Source organism: Pan troglodytes, chromosome 19, assembly GCF_028858775.2.
Source record: "Pan troglodytes isolate AG18354 chromosome 19, NHGRI_mPanTro3-v2.0_pri, whole genome shotgun sequence".
Lineage (NCBI taxonomy): Eukaryota > Metazoa > Chordata > Mammalia > Primates > Hominidae > Pan > Pan troglodytes.
The window spans coordinates 55,452,893-55,474,389 of NC_072417.2; the positions used below are offsets into that span (position 1 = coordinate 55,452,893).

Below are 21,497 nucleotides of genomic sequence, written 5' to 3' on the forward strand. Positions count from 1 at the left end.
TTTTGTCCATTCACTTCTAGTTGCCTTCATTCATGCCTGATGTGCTGGACTTGGGTTTTATCAAGTTGCTTGGCACGTCCTTAAAGAGTTTAAATCTCTACAGTGCCTCCTGGACAATGACCGCAGGGTGACCCCTGTCTCTCCTCTACACGATGACTCTTCAAACAGTTGACGATTGCAGTTTTTCTTTCCTTCCTTCTTTCAGTGGCTTCTCTGGTGCTGGGGATTCCACTGGAATCCCAGCTGCATAAGCAGGGCCTCTTCTTGCCCTTCTGAAGTTTGGTCAGCGGTTTGGCTTGGCAGGCTGATGAGCAGAGAATAAGGGAAGCCGCTCTCTCTTTGCCACACCATTCTCCTTCCACCCTCTCTAGTTTTTGTGGATTCTAAGTCTGAAGAATGGTGGTAGAATAATTTAATTCATTAGATTTCAAGCATATCATTGACTTCTCTGCACCCCCAGTGTGTTGTAGTGGAAAAACTAGTAGTCTGGGCATCAGGGAATCCTTGTTTTTCTGCACCGGGTCTGCCTCTAACAAATTAGGTAACCTGGGGCAGGTACCCTGGTTTCCTAAAAGCAGAGCAGGCATTGAGGTAGGACCTGAAGTTGAGGTAGGACCTGCACATTGCATGGGTCCCGGAGCCTCTGTTCATGTTCAGGATGTAACTGTGGCATCGAGGGATCCTAAAAGGAGGTGGCCTCTGAGCTGGGCCTTGGCAATGGGGTAGAATTGCAGTAGGCAGAGGGAGCAGAGATGGGTTTTGTGCTTGTAAACGGGCATTGGTTTACTGTCACTGGTGGGGGTAGCAGCTCTGTTGTTCTAGCTCTTCATTTCCATAATGCGTGGTCTTTTTTCATACTTTGGGGGAAAGAAGGAGGAGAACTCTATTATTTCTATGAGGAGAATTCCTCCTAAACCTGAAGACTAAGCGAATTATTCCCTGTTCATTCTCCACTGATGCAGTTCATGACTGCAATTGCAACTGCCTTTCCCGTCATTTTCTATGGCCAAACTCAGTGTTTTTAAGTGAGCTCTTCTTTTAAAAAACAAAAACAAAAACAAGTCTCCTGATAAATCCGTTTGAAAGACACTAAGTTTTAAAAGTTAAGCAGGCTTTGATCATTCATGGTACACTGTGAATTACCAAGGAGGGAGATTGATATCCTTCATCGTACAATGCACTCCCCTCCTTTTTCTTTTGTATCTGGTGGAGCAAGTCTTCCAAGAGCAATTCTTAGAGAAACAAAGCCTACTCTGTTTCCCTGTTTCTAGAGTTTTCCAACAAGGGTATAAAAAAGCCTCAGACAGCTTACTATTATCCAGTAACCTCAGGTACCTCAGTGGCTGCGTGTTATTCCCTTTAGATCCAGAAACTCACTAGCAGAGCAAGAATATGGATGTCAAAGTGCAGAACTCGACCCTGACAAACTAGCTCTGTGCCTGCCACAAAGCATCTTAATTAGGAATGCAGTTCATTGAATAACTGTATCAAAGTTAGCTGGAATACCTTGACAATGAAGATTTCTTCCACTTACTGAGCAGTTTGTGCCCACTAGTGGCCAGACACAGGCTTTGCTCTAGCTAAAATGCCCCCAGGATTACCTGTTGAAAGAGCCGCCCACGTCGCCTTCATCGCCTTTGTGAGCTCCATGCTGGCACGTAGTTGTCTCCATCTGTTTTGCTTTCCGCATGAATCATAGGCAAAGTTAGCCTGACCAGCAAGCCCCATTTCAAAGCCACCAGCTGGGGGAGAAGTTGAAGCCCAGGGGGCAAGACCCACGCTGGGCTTTGGGCATGCTTGAGCTGGTGGGCGAAGCATATGGGCAAAGGCCACATTGTTTAGGATGGGGGCCTTTCAGAGACTCAGCTATTTCTGGAATGACATTCATACTGAGAAATAAGGAAAATGGCGATCTGTGTGATGGTTGTGGGTTGGGAGGTTTGGGCGTGGGAGTCCTGGTCTTGGGGTCATGTGTTTTGAAAACAGTCTAGCACTATGCAAATGGGAGGTATTAATAACTCTTTGCCTCTGTGATTTACCCTCTCATGGCTTTTTCTCTCTTGGCCTCTCCAAGGTCTCTTCTGACTCTTGCAACTGTCCTTCCTTTCACTTTCAACAAAACCTGTTCTCTTGAGTCAGAACAGTTTTATGAATTGCCCAGAGTGGGACTTGATATGGGGCAGGGTTGGTTCCATGCTGGTAATGAAAGATGCACATAAACTGTTACATTGAAAAGTGCTTCATACTTTCTGAGCCCTTAACTCACTAGGTTGTAGGCCCTGGGCTAAGAATATCGCTGAGGGGGCTGATGTATTTCCTTCATCGCTCAGCTGCTCCTACAGCAGGAATCTGACCTTGAAATGAGCTTTGATCTTTGTGCAACTGGAGCTTCCCACTATCTGCTGGGGGAGCTGGGTCTGGGTGCTGCCGCGGCCCATGTCAGAAAGCTGTCAGCAGCTCTTATACCGGACACTCTCAGAACAGGAGGCCTGCAAAGAGCTTTAGCTTTAGTTTTGCTGTTGTTGTTGTTGTTGTTGTTGTTGTTTTTGAGACAGTCTCGCTCTGTCGCCCACGCTGGAGTGCAGTGGCGCCATCTCGGCGCACTGCAAGCTCCACCTCCCGGGTTCACACCATTCTCCTGCCTCAGCCTCCCGAGTAGCTGGGACTACAGGTGCCCGCCACCACGCCCAGCTAATTTTTTGTATTTTTAGTAGAGACGAGGTTTCACCGTGTTAGCCAGGATGGTCTCAATCTCCTGACCTCGTGATCCACCCGCCTTGGCCTCCCAAAGTGCTGGGATTACAGGTGTGAGCCACGGCGCCCGGCCTTTTTTTTTTTTTTTTGAGACGAGTCTTGCTCTGTTTCCAGGCTGGAGTGCAGTGGTGTGATCTCGGCTCACTGCAGTCTCCGCCTTCCGGGTTCAAGTGATTCTCCTGCTCCAGCCTCCCAAATAGCTGGGATTACAGGCGCATGCCACCACACCCAGCTAATTTTTGTATTTTTAGTAGAGACGGGGTTTCAGTATGATCTCGATCTCCTGACCTTGTGATCCACCCGCTTTGGCCTCCCAAAGTGCTGGGATTACAGGCATGAGCCACCACGCCCGGCCAGAGCTTTAGTTTTTAATTCCAGTGCTCAGCACCAAGGTTGGATATTGGCTTAAAACTTCCACTGGAAACTCCACAAATGTTTACCAGGCCTCCACTTTGCACCAGGAACTGAGTGTGGCCTGGAGGACAGCAGGTACTCAACATAAGTTCTACTATTTATTGCATACTTGCAAATTGGGTGGGGCGTGGGGAAAAGTATCGGCACACGGGGGCTTGTGTTAATCTATAGTTTAGCCACTTGGGGTGTTGGTGTCATACTAGGTTTGATCTAAATAGAACAGGTTTGTAATTGACAGCATTTTCACTTGCATTATATTTCTCTGAACTCGAATAATTATTTTCTGTACAGCTGACTTGTTTTGCTGTAGCAGAGTTTGGCAGATAATAGCTTGCATGTCGAATCCAACCTGCTTTTGTAAATAAGATTTTATTGGATAAATGGCTATTGAAGGAATGGGCCACACCCACTCATTTACATCTTGTCCATGGCTATGGCTGATTTTGTGATACAAAGGCAGAATTGAGTAGTTGTTAAGAAGACCGTATGACCTGCAAAGCCTAAAGTATTTGCTCTCTGATTCTTTATAGATAGTTTGCTATCTGTGCAGATATTTGCACTGTGACTCTGTAGCACCCTTATGCTGGAGAGGAGATATGAATTGATACCAAAGTTGTATCAAAACACTTTTTGGAGTTCTGGCCAATGTGCTAATAACCTGGCTTGTGTGAACATTGTGGCTCTCATTTTCTTTTTTCTTTCTTTTTTTTTTTTTGAGACGAGTCTTGCTCTGTCGCCCAGGCTGGAGTGCAGTGGCGCAGTGGCGCGATCTCGGCTCACTGCAAGCTCCGCCTCCAGGGTTCACGCCATTCTCCTGCCTCAGCCTCCGGAGTAGCTGGGACTACAGGCGCCCGCCACCGCGCCCGGCTAATTTTTTTTTTTTTTTTGTATTTTTAGTAGAGACGGGGTTTCACTGTGTTAGCCAGCATGGTCTCGATCTCCTGACCTCGTGATCTGCCCTCCTGGGCCTCCCAAAGTGCTGGGATTACAGGCGTGACCCACTGCGCCCGGCCTGTGGCTCCCATTTTCATATTGCTTGGTGTGACCCAGATGGAAATGCTCCAGAACCTGGCCCCTCAATAACAGCCTGTAAATGCTTGTTTACCCTGTTTTCTCACATCAGCCTTTTAGGTGGGGTTATTTGCACTATCCTTTAACAGAGCTTCAATAGCAACTCTTGTTTGATCATTATGACAACCCAATACAATATATTAGTGCCTCAAGTATGTAAAGCAGAATTCAAGGCCAAAAAAATGTATGTGGCAAGTTAGGTGGGCGGTCAGAAGAACTTGGCAACAGAGCCCAGCCCTGCCTGGGCTGTCCTAACCAGAGCACATAAACGCTGGAGAGAGTCAGGCTTTGCACGTGCTCACACGGGACCCTATCCTTGGACAGGATCAAAGCCCTGTCATTTCTGGAGTGTGTGATATCTGCTGTCTCTTACTGCGCTGGTTGTTACCTGTCTATTCCAGTTCTGATGAATGGCTCTGATTGGGGAGCAGCATCATCTGAGCTTAGAAATGTCCTCAGGGCCCTGTGGGGTTCCCTTTGAGCAACAACGAGAGCTCTTGAATCTTGCACCAGCCCCTTGGAGCTGGAATGGAGTTTGCTTTCTCCTGGGCTGGGCTCTGTTTTTTTTCCTCTCGCTGTCCTTGTGTAGCTTTTGATCAATGGCACTGGAGGAAAGGAAAATCCCTTGTTGTTTTCCTGGGCATGTGGAAGCCCCACTCCTGCCCAGAATTCCAGTAGCCCTTTGAGTTTTGGAATCCTGACTCTTAATAAGTCAATAGAGTGCTGCATCTGTTTTTACCTTTGTAATCTTTTAAATTGGTTTTAATTATTTAAGTAATACAAGTATTATAATACATGAAAATATTCTCAACTGAAAGGCTTCTTGACCAAACTCTTCTTCGTTGGCAACAGTAGTTCCTGGGGGAACCCACTGACATCAATTTGACACAAGTTTGGCTCTTTCTCTACGAATATTTGCATGCCTGTGGATGTCTATACGCAATTACATAGTTTTTTGGTGTTTGTTTTCATAATGATGACATGTTGTGTGTGCACCTTACTCTTTTCATTGTCTTGGAGATCTTTCAAAGACTCTTCATTTTCTAACTCATGATTTTCTTAACTGCTGCAAAATATTTCATTGTGAGGATATACCATAATTTATTTTCCCTCATAGAAATGCTACAATCAATGTCCTTATTTATTTTCCTCTGAGTATATGTTCACTGTTTTTCCAGGATATAGTAGATAAGCACTTGAACACATATAGTGTCATTATGCTAGAGGTGTTACAATTTTTAAACTACTTTTAATGGCAAAAATTACAATTACTTTTGTATCAACCTAATATATTCTGCCACAAAATGGCTGGTCACAAAAGGATTATAATAATAATATTATTATTATTCCTGTGAATGGTGTCTGCAGGTAGCTATCACTTATTTGTTCTGCTGATATTATCCATTTTTTTTGAATTTTGCCTATTGGCTGGATGAAAATTGGTGTCACCCTCCTCATGGGTTTCTCTTGCATTTCCTTGGTTGCTAGTGAGATTGAGCACCTTTTACGATGTTTATTGGCTGTTCATATTTCTCCTTTGCTAATCACATGGCTTTTAAATTTTATACTTAGCTGTTTTCTCTTTGTTCTGTCTGTAATTTAATTTTGTTAGTGATGCGAACTAGAGATTTAATTTTATGTTTTACCAAATGAATAGCCAACACTATGTGTTGTCTGTTGTATTTTTCCCCACTGGTTTATATGATGTTGTGTATTATCGACCAAATTTACATGTATGCTTCCAAAGTCTTAATTCCGTCCCATTCTTTTATTTTTCTTTCATGATTAACACCATATTTTTGAATTGCTAAAACTTTATAATATAAATATAAGCTTTGTATGTCTATAAATAAAATACATTTTATTAATTATAATTATATGTTATATAATTATAATATAAGCACTTGAACATATATACTTCTATAATTATATATTCTATAATTATATATCATACTTCTATGATATGTTCTATAATTATATATTGTATATATCATAGTTCTATGATATGTTCTATAATTATATATTATAAAGTTACAATTAATTGTATATTTAATTTATACCATATACTGTAATAAGCAAAATATAGAAATATGTTTTAAATCTGGTAGGTGGTATCTTGACTCATTGGTTTTATATGTTTTTCTGATTTTCTTTTTGTTCATTTGTTCCTTTTGGTTTTTAGTTGCTGTTGTGTTTACTTCAAATTTTTTCTTATCTGTCATTGCTCATTGTTTTTTATATGAATTTTTAATTGATTTTTTTCCAGTTCCAGTTGCAATATGGATTAGGACAGCATTGGATTTGTAGATTATTTTGGATGAAATTGGCATCTTTATAACTTTGAGTGTTTCTATCCAGGAACTTAGTATGTTTCTTTAGTACTTCTTTTATGTACTTGAATAAAATTTGTCTAACTTGTTGATGTATCCCTAAAGAACCAGACATTTTTATTAAATGTATTTTAATATTTTTTTCTGTCTCTTTAGTCTGTGCTTTTATCCATATTAAGTCAATTAATTTTTGGACTTATTTCATTGGTTTTTTTCTGGCTTCTTGAGTTGAAAGTTTAGTTCACTCTTTTTAAGGATTTTTCTAGCAAATGCTTAGAAGTGTATACATTGTCCTCTGAGAACTGCTTTGGTTACAACCCACAGGTGTGCCATGTGGCTCTCTATATAATTCCTTGCTGAAGAAGTTTTTACTTTTCATCGTGTTTTTTTTAATCCGAGGAATTATCTGGAACACTGTTTTTAAATTTCCAAATTTATTTTGGCTAGTTTGTTTTTAATGTCTAATTTCTGTTTGCCTTTAGGTATATGTTGAGCCTATATCATTTCTGCTTCTATATTTATTGAGATATTCTTTGTTGCCCTTATAGTCAGTTTGAAAAGCTGTCCCATGTGTGTTTGAAAATAACTTATGGTTTTGCTGTATAGAAAATTTGTGTCTTTTGCTATATAGACACAAGTTTTCTATACATCTATTAGGACAAATTTGTTAATCCTCTTAGGTAATCTATATTCTTTCTTCTTTTTGGTCTACCTGACATCTATTTTGAGGAAGGAAGCTAAAGTCTTCTACTGTTATTGTGGTTTTAACAATTTCTTCTCATATTTTGATTACTTTTTGATTTTAACTTTTTCAGGCCATGTTATTATATGCATAATGATTTATTTTCTTCAGTCATAGATCATGTAAACCAGAAGTAAAGATCAAATAAACCAAATCTTTCCTCTATGAAACAACCAAACAACTCACTGGCCACTTTTATCCTTTCAACATAAGTTCTATTTTTTATTATTAATTTATCTTCTTTCTTTTTTGTTAATATTTACCTGAAGCTTCTTTCAGAATCTTTTTTGTTTTTGACTGTTGCTTGTTTTAGGTGTATCTATCATATTAGAATACAGCTACAATATCTCTCTTTTTTTTTTTTTTGAGACAGAGTCTCTCTCTGTGCCCAGGCTGGAGTGCAGTGGTGTGATCTTGGCTCACTACAACCTCCACCTTCTGAGTTCAAGCGATTCTCTGCCTCAACCTCCCAAGTAGCTGGTACTATAGGTGTCCACCGCCACATCTGGCCAATTTTTTTGTATTTTTCGTAGAGATGGGGTTTTTGGCATGTTGGCCAGGCTGGTCTTGAACTCCTGGCCTCAAGTGATCTACCCGCCTCAGCCTCCCAGAATGTCTTAATCAAAGATAAAATTCCATATCTTATGAGTGCCTTGAACCCATTCACGTATAATGTGGTTGATGATATACTTAGACTTACTATCTTAATGCATGTGTTTTATTTATTGTGCTTATGGTTGAAAACCATCTTCTTCATCTCTGGATCATCAGAGTCAACCAGAGGGCTTGGCTCAAAGCAGTAGGTATTCAACAAATGCTCATTGAATAAAAATGTCCTTGATCCTCTAATTCTGATTTGATTCGAGAAATAACTTATGGCAAACAGCTCAATTGTAATGGGGTTGGGACTAAAATTCAAGTTATTGTTGAAAGATGTTTCAAGAAGTATTTAGGTTATATTATTAAATATTAGACACTTTCTGTTTATATAGATTTAACATATAAAGATTTTAAGTTTTCTGTATATGTGAGGTCTCGTAGTTTCTGCTGAAAATGACAGGGGCACGGGGATAAGGGTGAAGACAGTATCTCAGGATTGGAGAAGGAAATCTAAGATATTGTCTCCACCAGCCATACTCCTCATGAGCGTGCACATGGAAGGACATTTCCCAGCCAAAGTGAATCCCTTTATTTGTTTTAGTTTCAGATTTGAGTCTCAGATTTCTTTGTAATTCCAGCTGCATCTACCAAAGTGCTAGATAATTTTTTTATTTTAAGCAAATAATATTATGGGAACATTATCTTTATTGCAAAGTGCTCCTCCAGAAGAACCTCTATGCTGGATAAAGACAAACATTTAATTAAGGTTATGTAAGAGTGAAATCAGGATGGCTCACAACCCATTAGCCGTCATTTTCTTACTTTAATTGACAAAGAAATCGAAAAAATGAAAGAAGCATATGTTGTGCTTGAATGTGAAGAGTACTAGACTAGAATCAAAGGCCTCTTAGATTTGGCTGTGTCATTTGGGCTCATGAAAACACCTCTGGAAATCTCTTTCAATGCAAAGGAGCTGGACTAGTTGATCTCTCAGGTTTCTTCCAACTCTAAAATATCTCCAGTCTGTGCCTTGGAAACATCTTAGGTGAAAATCTAGGAACAGTTAACCTAATTGGCACCCTTAAATTCTGCCATGAGCTGCTTACAACTCAAAACAAGTTTATCTTACTCAGTTATTAATTATAAACCATCCAGATTTCAGAGCTGTGAGTACTGGGTGAAGCATTGAAGGTATGCTTTTGAAGCCATTACATATGGCAGTTACTGAGCTGAAAGGATTAAATGCTGCAGCTTCCCCAGTTGCTCTTCCTCCATGAGAGCAGTGCCTGCCCCCAGCATTCTGTGGCACTTGGAAGACAAGACAGAGGCCAAATGCAGATTTTTACCCTGGGCTTCCCTCTACAGTGTGGAACTCAGGTTGTTTCTTCTTTCCTCCCTGAAATGACATGAATTTGCAGCGGATGGTGAACTGAAGAAACCATAGGAGGCTCTGTCTTCTTGCCTGAATTTCAGTTGGAAGCTTGGAGATTTGGGGTTCAACAGAGATAAGGAAGTGTAAGCCTTCATCCCGTCTGGTGGTTTGCGATCACACACCGCTCTGTGCTGACGCTAATGGCCTTGATCAGAGTTGACCAAAAAAAAAAAATACAGGTTGCCGAAGCAAATGGATTTCCATACCTATAGAGAGCATACCTTTCTTCATCAGTATTTTCTTCCATTCTTCTAAAAAATTACTTTGGGCTCTAACAGCCATTTCCGTGATCTTTACCTCTCCTTGGGGAATGAAGATAATTTGAACAGTGGTTTTAAGCTATTTTTCTTGGAATACAGAAGTTCTGATAAGCCCTTCAAAGACCCCTGAGGGCAAGAAGAGGGAAAGTAGTAGGCAGGGCTCAGGCCCTCTTTAACACAGACACATGTACATAAGTAACACATTTGCACCAACACTGGAAGGAAATTCAATATATTTTAAAACGACTTTAACTCCTAGTGATGGAACTATAGATATTTTTTTTACAGCCCTTCCCTAAATGTTCACATGTGTTTTTTATATATATGTGTGTGTCATGTATTTGTATATGTGTATATACACATATATAGAAACATACATATATGTATGCATATTTGTACATATAGGTATATATGTATGTAATGTGTACATATTGGCACATGTGTGTGTTTGTATATGTATATATCGGTACATATAGATGTATGTATATATGTGTATATTTTTTCCTCCAAAATAAACAAATAAAGAATGTCTTCTTAGATTGCAAAAGTGAATTGTCTGAGTTCTGCTAAGGAAAAAGGACTTCTGCTTCTGCTGCCTGTGAGGACTGTGCTGTCAGCAGTCATGGCCCTTCAGGCCCTGCACCTCGAGGCAGAGCCCTCCCCCGGCCATGGCCAGCTCTCCTAACCAAGTGTCTCTTTCCCCCAGAATGGCTGCAGTCTGTCCAGGCCACCATGATCCTGTCGATCATCTTCAGCATTCTGTCTCTGTTCCTGTTCTTCTGCCAACTCTTCACCCTCACCAAGGGGGGCAGGTTTTACATCACTGGAATCTTCCAAATTCTTGCTGGTAAGTTGTGGATGGTAAAGTCCATGTGGAAGCAGGGTGCATCCAAGTCTGCGGAATGATTAGTTTAGTAGAAGGATGTGGCCTCAGAATGACTGATGTTTATGAGTCTCCCCACTGGATGCTTTCCATAAAGTGAGGGTGGGTGCTTGTATGTGTGGGTGTGTACCTGTATGTGTCTTAGAACTTGGGACTTAGAACTCTCCCCTTCTCCTTGGAATGAGATGCATATGAAAGAGAGCTTAGAGGATCTGGAAGGAAGGTCCCCACCCAAGCCAGGCGTATCAACAGGAATGAAACTGCGATCTGGACCCATAATCAGAGGTGAATACTGAGGCTATCTGTAGAGCAAAGGTCAGGCTTGAGAGCTGTTTCTGTAGATTACATTATGCCTCCAGAAAATGGCCCTGATGTGCTAAGAACTGGCAAAGTAGTTATCAGGTATGTGTCTTCCACCAGTAGGTAGTGATGAAGTCACACTGACAAATTCTCACCTTCCTTGCTTCCAGTTCCTAGATTCCACTGGGCTTTGATTGACTGTTGTCATCCTCTGGTATCTTCATTTTGGCACTCTTGTGTCACATATTGTCATTTCCAAACATGGGGCCATGACAACACATGAAAACACATGAGAGGTCTCCTTAATCTCCTGCCTAAACTGTCTTCAAGTTCCCTCTTTAAATATGTTATTAATATGCATAGTGTGCAGAGTCCTAGAAACTTCTGTTACACAGGGTGACATCTTCCAACTTTGTCTCTGGATTCTGCCTAGCATCTTACATGCTTACATCTTACATCTTACATCTTGCATTCTGCCTAGCATCTTACATTAGCTCTTACATGTCTGTCTGTTGACTTACTGTTGACTGAACCAGCAGGGCATTGGAGAGAAGTAAGAGCCAGATGTAGTGGTGGATTCTGTGGTCCAAATTCATAGATCACAAACTTCATATGTACCAGAGTATGTCTAGGTACTGTGAGATGTTCTCAATTCTGACCCTCTGAGAGGGCAAAGGATGTAGCATCTCTTCTCTGAGTTGGTTGTCAGAATGCCCATGGTACCATTTCACCACTCTGTGCCCAGGAGCAGTCATTGGAAGGTTGACTTAAATAGGGTTGTATGGGAAGACACAGCCCAAGGTTAGATGTTGGTGACCTTGTCTAGAAGACAGAGTTCCCCTTTCCTGAAAAAAGGAAGTAAATGATTAACCACTTCTCATTAAACACTCAAATACAACATTTCAATACTCACGGTTTTGAGATTTCAAAACCAGACAGTGCTTTGCTACTTACACATGTCTTATGACACCAAGCCAAGCTCCTGGATGGTTGCTGGCTCTGTTAAATGACTAATTATGCAAGGAGATATCATTTCTAGGTACATTAAAGTGAAGAGTTACCCTTACTCAATTTTCAGTTGGAATAAAGACAACTGTAACATATTCTGGGGTTTCTTTTTTTTTTCTTACTTGTTTTAGTTTGATATCAAATCAAATAATGATCATATCCATTGCATCAGTGGATATGCCCTCAAGATAATATGGATTGAGAACCAGAACTTTCATAATGTATTTCTATTGAAATGTTAGTTTCATAAGCGATGATTGGGTTTTCATGCCCATGTGTGAGATGTGCCTCGCTCAAACCTTGTTATGATTTGGCATGTTACCCATCTGCTGTGAAAAAAATTACATTTTATTTGTACAGGCTCATTATTTTACTGATGAATAATTTGAGCCCACCAGAGGATAAATGAATGACCAAGGTCACCCAGCTCATGACAGGGACGGTTGAGTGTTACACTGAATATAGTGAGGTACTTCTTATATTTTAAAGACAGAATGCACCAAAAAATTTAAAGAACTCAAAATCCAAGGCAGAAGCTCTGCCTTTTATATTATCTTTTATTGGAACTGATTTACAATGGAAGGTAAATGCAATTTGCACCATGTATTATTCTGAAGTTCCAAACATCTGTGATGAATACAAGCCTGTACCATAAGACCCAGTCACATTGAAAATATGGAGCTGAGAAGAGGTAAGCTGCTGTTGAATGGGCTCCTTGGGATAGCCAGTACCTTCATCTTCATTCATCCTGCTGAGCTGTTTCGGCTTTAAGTTCTTTGACAATATCTTTTTAGCAACATCATTACATCATTTTAGGCCAAAACTCAAAGTCCAGAGATAAGAACCCTTAAGTCATCATGTAACTGCACCGTGTGTTAAAAGTATTTCAGTTCAGCCAAACACTCTTCTCCTAGGTATTGCGATTTAAGTATATTTACTAATCCACTCTTGCTTCACTATTTTCATTCTCCTCCAAAGTCAATACAAGATGTTTAGAACTGTGCTGCAAGTGCAGAATTCCGAATGTAAAAGCGCATGACTTTGTCCTCTTTATCCCCTTTACATTTAGCTGCTTACCTCTCATGAGACTGAATTTTCAGTTATCTGTTGGTCCACATTTGAATAAGAAATTATCCTGAATTTGAAATGCTGAGCTGTAATAGCAGTTGTAATTTGTAAGTCCTGAGAGTGTCCTGTCCTCCGTTGTTAATCCCAGTCAAGATCATCTGAGAGTTGGTCTCCAGGGAACCTCAGATCTCTAGGATGTTGCACTGGAAATGGCTGCAGGATCTTTCCACTAATTCTGAGAACTGAAAGAGTTAGGAACTCTATTTGGAGATTTCCTGGTTCCCTTATCGTGTGACAGTTCTAAGTCAATTTTGTCATGTGGTTTTCCGACTCACAGACTAGTAAGAAGTTAGTAATTAGAGAGCTAAGTAGATTAGGGTTGTTGGAGATGAGAAACCCACGTTTTGGGAAAACCTGGCAAGTGACAACTTGACATCAAGGAAGTAGTCAGAAAAGCTAAAACTGACAAACAGAAGGGAAGAAAAGAAAGAAGGGAAAGAAAGGAAGAAAGAGAGGGAGGACAGAAGGAAGAAGAAAGTAGCTCCACACTCATGGGATGTGAAATCTACAAGCGTGCATGCCCGGCAAATGCCTCTCCAATGCACTGGAGCGTTTTAAGTGGAAACCACTAGAATCTCTGTGTAGTCTCCGGAAGTGGCTGTGAGGGCTGCATTATCTCTGCACAGCTTCCTCTTGGTGGGCCCAGCTGTGATCTTTATGGATGGCACACATGAGCTTTCAGGAAAAGCACATGAAAGGTGCTAGGGCTCTTGGAGCTGACTGTAGGTTTGGGAGTTATCTGTCTCCTTGCTCTAGATTACAGCTCTGTGTGTTGTGTGGGGTCTCCATGGTTTGCCAAATTATCTCTTCCTCACTTAGCCACAAGGCTGACAGTTAGGAACTATCTCTTCTTGATTGCATTAAGTTGGCTGCTTCCTGAATGCATATCAAAAGGCTCCTTCCTTTAGTTCAGTGCTTTCAACCTGAGCTGTGCATCAGAATCACCTGAGGTCCTTTAAAAAAAAAAAAAATGACAGTGGGCTGGGCGCAGTGGCTCACGCCTGTAATCCCAGCACTTTGGGAGGCTGAGGTGGGCAGATCACTTGAGGTCAGGAGTTCAAGACCAGCCCGGCCAACACGGTGAAACCCTGTCTCTACTAAAAATAAAAATAAAAAAATAGCCAGGCTTGGTGGTGCGTGCCTGTAGTCCCAGCTACTTGGGAAACTGAGGCAGAGGAGAATCACTTGAACCTAGGAGGTGGAGGTTGCAGTGAGCCAAGATCATGCCACTGCACTCCAGCCTGGGGGTGACAGAGTAAGACTGTCTCAAAAAAAAAAGAAAAAAGAAAAGAAAAAAGACAGTATTCAGGTCTCATCCCTGGAGACTCTCATTTAATAGTTGTGGGATGGATCCACTGTCTAGGTGACTCTGATGTGCATTTAGGGTTGGGAACCACTGACATAGCCATTAAACTGTCCCTAATCCCACTGTAAGGTTTTCTAGGATATTTCCCCAGAAATAACTAAACCACCTTCTTAGAGAAGGAACATCCTGATCCTGCATCTGGACTTTGGAGTCATTCTTATTTTCAGAACCTATAGCCATCTGTTCCTTGACAGTAGTTATCCATGCCTTAGATCTGTTGGGTTGGGTTGCACTAGACTGGAAAACATCAAGAAATTAATCTAGACACAGACCTAAAAGGAAGATTTGCACGTTTTGATTTATTTTACTGCTTACACCCAGCATCAAGCTCCATGTGGGGCACATAGAGGAGCCTGAATAAAACTATTATTGGTTGGATGATTAGATAATTGTGTTTCCTCGGCAGAATCAAACTCAAGTCAAATGTGTGGTTACCGGGATTAAGAACAGAAAGAATAGAGGGGACTCCTGAGTGAGTTTCACTTTCTCTCTCTTTTTGTTATTGTTGTTCATTTGTTTTGTTAATAGAAAGATCAATATAGCTATAGAGCATTTAAAATAAAAGGATTTGGGCCAGGTGTGGTGGCGAATACCTGTAATCCCACCACTTTGAAATACTGAGGTGAGAGGATTGCTTAAAGCCAGGAGTTCAAGACCAGCCTGGGCAACAAAGTGAGATGCCATCTCTACAAAAAATGATTTAAAAATTAGCCGGGTGCCTTGGAGCACGCCTGTGGTCCCAGCTATTCAGGAGGCTGAGGCAGGAGGATTGCTTGAGGCTGAGAGGTCAAGACTACAGTGAACTATGATCAGGCCCCTGCACTTGCTCCAGCCTGGGTGACAGAGTGAGACCCTGCCTCTCTAGGAAAAAAAAAAAAAAGAATTTGGTGGGGGGGATTAATAAAAGTTCAGTGCCATCCTGTTCAGAGTGATTCAAAGGTGGCTTAAGTCAAATACCACATTTAGAAATTTTTGTTAGGGATGGATGAGTATGGATGTCTCACTGGCCATGCCCAGATCAGAGTCAATGCTGTGAGTGGCTTTCTAGGCAGCAATGGTCATTTGGATGCTGAAAATGTAAAAGGAGTGGGCTTCAATCACAGAAACACAGAGAAGTTTCTTGCTTTCAGAGGAACAGGCCTCACAGCCCCTTCCTGCCCTCCCTTGTTGCCCTGAGGATGAAGGGGGAGGGAGAAAAAGGCACCCACTCATTAACCCAACATCATAGCTGCACCTTCCAGTGACCACCCTAGTGGTCTCACTGACATCCCTTTCCAGCCAACTTCTCTCTGACTTCTGCCCCAGGCTCTCAAATGAAAGTGCTTTTGCTGAGGTTACCAAAGTACACTTTGAAGTCTTTAATTTGTTGGATCACTCTGCTCCTTTCAATACTGTTAGCTACTCACTCTTTGAAGCTCTATTCCCCTGGCTTCTGAGACATCGCCGTGTTCCCACTTGCCTGAGTGAACACACCAGGCGGTCATGCTGGCCTCTCCTCTCTCCCTCACCCCACAGCCAGCCTTCTACTGAGTCCTGCATTTGGGTAGCATCCTCCGTAGGCATTACGCCCATTTCTTTGTCTTGACTCACTAACCCCAGTGCAGCTATGCAAAGGCCTCCTCATGCACCTTCCAGCTACCTGCCTTGTCCCTGCCCCTGAATCCATTTTCTGCACCGTGGCCAGAGTGATCATTCTAAAATGTGCGTCTGATCATGTTTCTCCTCTGCTGAAGTTTCCTCAGAGGCTTCTCATCACAGCTTCCTTAACATGTCATGTAGGGCCCTCTCTTTCCTGACCCTTAGTGAGCTAATCAGCCTATTATATGAGAGTCCATGTGGCTTCTCCAGTTCTCCAGTTTGGACTCAGCGCCCGTCTATGCTCTTGGGGCATCTGGTGCATTTCCTTCCCTCTCTCGAAATTCCATTGAACTATATTGAAATTATATGCAAATGTCTGTCTTCTAGACACACAGTCCTTAAGGTAGGAGCCATGTCTCACTTATCTTGGTACATCTAGAACAGCAGCTAGAACAGTGCCCGCATGCAATAGGCACTCATTAAATGTTCACTGAACCAAAGGGAATGGAGATGAGAAGGATGTACTGGGAATTCCCTCAACTACTTCCTTTGACCTTGGCCCCTTGGGTGCTTCCTTCCAGAGGCTCTGGGCTCTAATCACTCTCATGGGGTTGCAGTCACTGTTAAAGGAGCTTAAGACTTTCTCTTCAAAAAGGCTTTAGGCAGAACTTGCAGGAAGTTGTTGCAGACCTACCCATCCTGAGACAGGGAGAAACTCTTGTAAGTTGAATGCTCAGCACATTTGTATTGTCTGGACAGGGTCAGTGTCCTTCTGCTTAAAGATGACCTATGCTCCCAGACTCAGGCCCCTCCCAGGGAGTCCCGGTCATTGCCAAAGAGCAGAACATCTGCCTGTGCCTCAGGGCCTCACTTACCCTTGCCACAGGGACCTGGTGATACATCTCCACCTACTGGTTGCTGAGAAAGTGAGTCACAGTCCACTTACTAGGCGTATTTGGCTTTTGGAGATGACTACTGGATGACATTAACTGTCTTGGGTTGCAGACAGAGGGAACCCAGCCACAGAATCATCTTTTTCTCTATTTCAGGGTACATCTATTGCTTTACATGCAGACAATCTTGTAATAATATATTCCCTAAAACATCAGTCTCATGACAACAATCATATAAAGTGTGTATCCTCTCTTTGGCTTTGTAGGTATCTAAGTTTACTGCTTATCACGGTTAAGCTTAGAGTCATTCACTTCTGAGATTCTACTAAGATGAAAGTCATACACATTAAGCTGTGTAGTTAGTCACTGCACTTCTCTGTACTGCCTCTTTCTGTCCCTCTTGTTCAAGGATGGAATCTGGTATCTCCTCTTAGCCAGTGAAATCGGGGAGTAGCTGGTCCACTCAGCTCCTGAGGCATTTCTCATGCCAGATCTGGTTAGACAGCCCATTTGGGAGCCCTGCCTGCATGATGATAAGTGTTGTCCTGCCCTGCTAGCACTCTGTTAACACCTTTCTCTCTGCCAAGGTCATGTTTCCTTTTTTATAGCCCTGCCTTCATTAGATAAGTCAGACAGAGCCCAAGAGACAACTTCAGTATTTCTTAAAGACAGGAGTTAGCACTTTGGAGAGGCAAGCCGTGGAAGAGAGGGGCAAGATAATTAAGGATCCTGGACCTCAAGGCAAATAAAGTGTGTCCCCAGCAGATCAAAACTGCTGTTTTCTGCAATCAACAATTAACCCGCAATGATTTTGCTCCTGACATGGCCATCTTTGCTGTCTTCTGAACTTCCTGTAGGTGGCAGGTCCTGGATGCTGTCCCATTTTGGTTCCAAGACTATTGTGTGGCTCTCTTGACAGGGGCCAGTCAAGTGGCAGTTTTCTCCTCTGAGTTGCAGGAGGACAGGCTTAACAGGGTGGTTCATGTGGCATATTCCCACTTCTGCACTGTCTTCAAACAAAGTTGCAGTGTCCAGTAAAACAGCAGCCCAAATAGCAGTGAGGTTAGATGTAGGTGGCCGGGCGGGGCGGGGCGCGGGTGCATTGGGAACTCTGGAACCGCATGAATCCCACACGGCATACTGGATTTATAATAGAGTCACTCAGAGCTTCTCAAAGACCCTGTTTTCAGGGAGGAAACAGACCAGGCTTTGTGCAGCTCCAGGCTGGGGTGCTGACATCACTGGACCCCTCCTTGTGGGGGGACGCTGACTGTCACGTGAGCTGGGGCCATCAGTTTGAGTGTGGCTGCTCCACAGGGCCCAAGATGGAGGCTTTTCTTCTCTTTCCAACACCGAAGGGCTGCATTGGTGGGCCAGGGAGGGTGGCCTGACCCACCTGCATATCCAATGCCCTTTAGCCTTCTTTGGGCTTCAAATGCAACCTTGGGGCACCCAGGGAAATGGAGCTTGCCTTTGATCATCTTCCCCCTCTGCAGCGTGGCTTCCCAGTCATACTGTCTGCTGCATCCTTATTTCTTCCTCACTTTCTTTTTCCCTCTCCACACATTTCTTTGTCTGTTTGGCAGTGCCCATAGGCATTGCTTGCTTCACCTGGTATGTGGCAACTCTGTTAGGGGGACCATAGGCCCCTGTGGTCTGCATGGAGCTTAATCCTTTTACCATGGCGTGACTCCGATAATGGTAAAATGTCACTTCACTTCCATTGGCTTTAGGTAATGCCACCACTCACTTGTAGAGTGGCATATAGATTTCCAGGGGTTTCCATACCCAACCACCCTTGGAAAGAGACAGGTAGGTTTTTCTTGCAGCCTGAATGCCTGCTGGCCATGTAGTGTGGCCTGGGAATTGGTGACAGTGAAAGAAAGAGAAATAGGGCAGAAAATGTAAAGAAAACCCTCAGGTATTAAGGCCTAGGTGGCCAAGATTGGAAGTAGAGAGCAAGTCGTTTTCCTTGTTCCCATATTTTTATGCTACTTCCTTTCAATTCTGGACCTGGAAGCAGATTTCCTTCCAGAGGTAGAAATGTTCTTCCTACCCAGCAATTGTCAGCATCCGGGGTGGCGGAGAGGGGGCCGCTCTGCCATGGACTCTCTGTCACCCAGCTTGTCCCTCTCCTTCCCCAGGTCTGTGCGTGATGAGTGCTGCGGCCATCTACACGGTGAGGCACCCGGAGTGGCATCTCAACTCGGATTACTCCTACGGTTTCGCCTACATCCTGGCCTGGGTGGCCTTCCCCCTGGCCCTTCTCAGCGGTGTCATCTATGTGATCTTGCGGAAACGCGAATGAGGCGCCCAGACGGTCTGTCTGAGGCTCTGAGCGTACATAGGGAAGGGAGGAAGGGAAACCAGAAAGCAGAAAAAGAAAAAAGAGCTAGCCCAAAATCCCAAACTCAAACCAAACCAAACAGAAAGCAGTGGAGGTGGGGGTTGCTGTTGATTGAAGATGTATATAATATCTCCGGTTTATAAAACCTATTTATAACACTTTTTACATATATGTACATAGTATTGTTTGCTTTTTATGTTGACCATCAGCCTCGTGTTGAGCCTTAAAGAAGTAGCTAAGGAACTTTACATCCTAACAGTATAATCCAGCTCAGTATTTTTGTTTTGTTTTTTGTTTGTTTGTTTTGTTTTACCCAGAAATAAGATAACTCCATCTTGCCCCTTCCCTTTCATCTGAAAGAAGATACCTCCCTCCCAGTCCACCTCATTTAGAAAACCAAAGTGTGGGTAGAAACCCCAAATGTCCAAAAGCCCTTTTCTGGTGGGTGACCCAGTGCATCCAACAGAAACAGCCGCTGCCCGAACCTCTGTGTGAAGCTTTACGCGCACACGGACAAAATGCCCAAACTGGAGCCCTCGCAAAAACACGGCTTGTGGCATTGGCATACTTGCCCTTACAGGTGGAGTATCTTCGTCACACATCTAAATGAGAAATCAGTGACAACAAATCTTTGAAATGGTGCTATGGATTTACCATTCCTTATTATCACTAATCATCTAAACGACTCACTGGAAATCCAATTAACAATTTTACAACATAAGATAGAATGGAGACCTGAATAATTCTGTGTAATATAAATGGTTTATAACTGCTTTTGTACCTAGCTAGGCTGCTATTATTACTATAATGAGTAAATCATAAAGCCTTCATCACTCCCACATTTTTCTTACGGTCGGAGCATCAGAACAAGTGTCTAGACTCCTTGGGACCGTGAGTTCCTAGAGCTTGGCTGGGTCTAGGCTGTTCTGTGCCTCCAAGGACTGTCTGGCGATGACTTGTATTGGCCACCAACTGTAGATGTATATATGGTGCCCTTCTGATGCTAAGACTCCAGACCTTTTGTTTTTGCTTTGCATTTTCTGATTTTATACCAACTGTGTGGACTAAGATGCATTAAAATAAACATCAGAGTAACTCACTGGTCTCTCTTGAGTTTTTGTGGGAACTTGGGTGTGGGTACAAGGTGCCTGTTGGAGCAGGATGAAGAGCTTCAGTGGAAAGCAAAGTTGAGCTGGAGATTTGGGTTACAGGATGGTGCTAAGGCACCAAAATCATAGCTGTTTTACTATGATTACAGGGAGCACATGATGCCTTCATGATGTCTGTGCAAACGTTTGCTAATTGGAGACAGTTGGGAATTGCAGCTGAAATGGAAGCTGTAAATGGACTGGAAGGCACTTGAGTATTCATTTAGTTCAACCCTCTCTGGTGCTCTGTTGTTTGATGACCCACATGGAAAACATGGAGGCATGTCATGAGCTGCCCTGATATACTGGGAATGTTGGCAGAAGCATCTCAGATCCCTCACCTTGAGGTATGATATGGTGAAAGGTCTGAATGATGGTGACTTGAGGCCACATTGGCAGATAAAACATTGGTTGGCACCAACTAAGCTCCTAATGCCATCCTGAAGGAGAGAAAAGGCCACCATTGTTACCCAGCTCAGGGTTTCTGAGTTGTGTCTCATGCGTCCATATTTTTACCCGTCGACCTTTTGTTGTGTGTCTGCAAAATAACAAGCAAATGATGTGGTTGATAGTCCTTAATATTTATTGTGCAACTATTTTGAATTGGGTACCAAAGATAAAGAAGTAATGACATATATCTTAACATCGAAAGGTCACATTTTAGTGAGAGGTACAAGTAAACAAGTGACTATATTATAATAGGGTTAAGAGCATAGAAATGAGAGCCTGGGTTTGAGCCTGTCCTTTGCTGCTTACCAGCCATAGGGGCCTGAAAAGGTTACGTAAACACTAAGATTCAGTTTTCTCATCTATAAAACGGGGATGCCAATACCAAGGGTATAGGGCTGAGGGGATTTAAAGGAAGTTATATGGATAAAGTGTTCAGCATAGTGACTAGTACCTAGAAAGACTCTATAGATTAGAGTGGTTATCACATATGTTACAACAGAGGTATATTTGAAAGAGCATGTAGGAGAGACATTGACTGTTACGCAGGATTCTCAGTATCAGTCTGCACACTGGAATCTCCCATGCAGGAATTCCCATTAGAGATTTGGATTCCCTGTTTCCATGATGGGACCCACCCATCATGGTTTAAAGAACACTTCTGGTGATTACAGCATGCAACTGGGGATGACACCTCTGAGCTAGTGCAGGAGGTCTCATACTTCAACATGCTAGTGAATCACCTGGGAATCTGATAGCATGCAGATTCTGAAACTTTAGGCCCAGGTGGGGATTG

The 21,497-nt window shown here is 42.6% G+C and overlaps 1 protein-coding gene and 1 pseudogene across 3 annotated transcripts in view; both read left to right on the top strand.

Moving 5' to 3' along the window:
- PMP22 (peripheral myelin protein 22) overlaps positions 1 to 20,205 on the top strand; it is a 35,661-nt gene extending 15,456 nt beyond the window's left edge. For all 3 annotated transcript variants that reach the window (XM_001162361.7, XM_001162400.8, XM_009432724.5), the window contains exons 4-5: positions 10,310 to 10,450; positions 18,904 to 20,205. In XM_001162361.7, coding sequence (XP_001162361.1) covers positions 10,310 to 10,450; positions 18,904 to 19,067 — 305 coding nt within the window. In that variant the 3' untranslated portion in view covers positions 19,068 to 20,205. The remainder of the gene's footprint in view (positions 1 to 10,309; positions 10,451 to 18,903) is intronic.
- On the top strand, positions 12,030 to 12,126 carry LOC112206193 (small nucleolar RNA U13; annotated as a pseudogene).
- Positions 20,206 to 21,497: the final 1,292 nt, after the last annotated feature.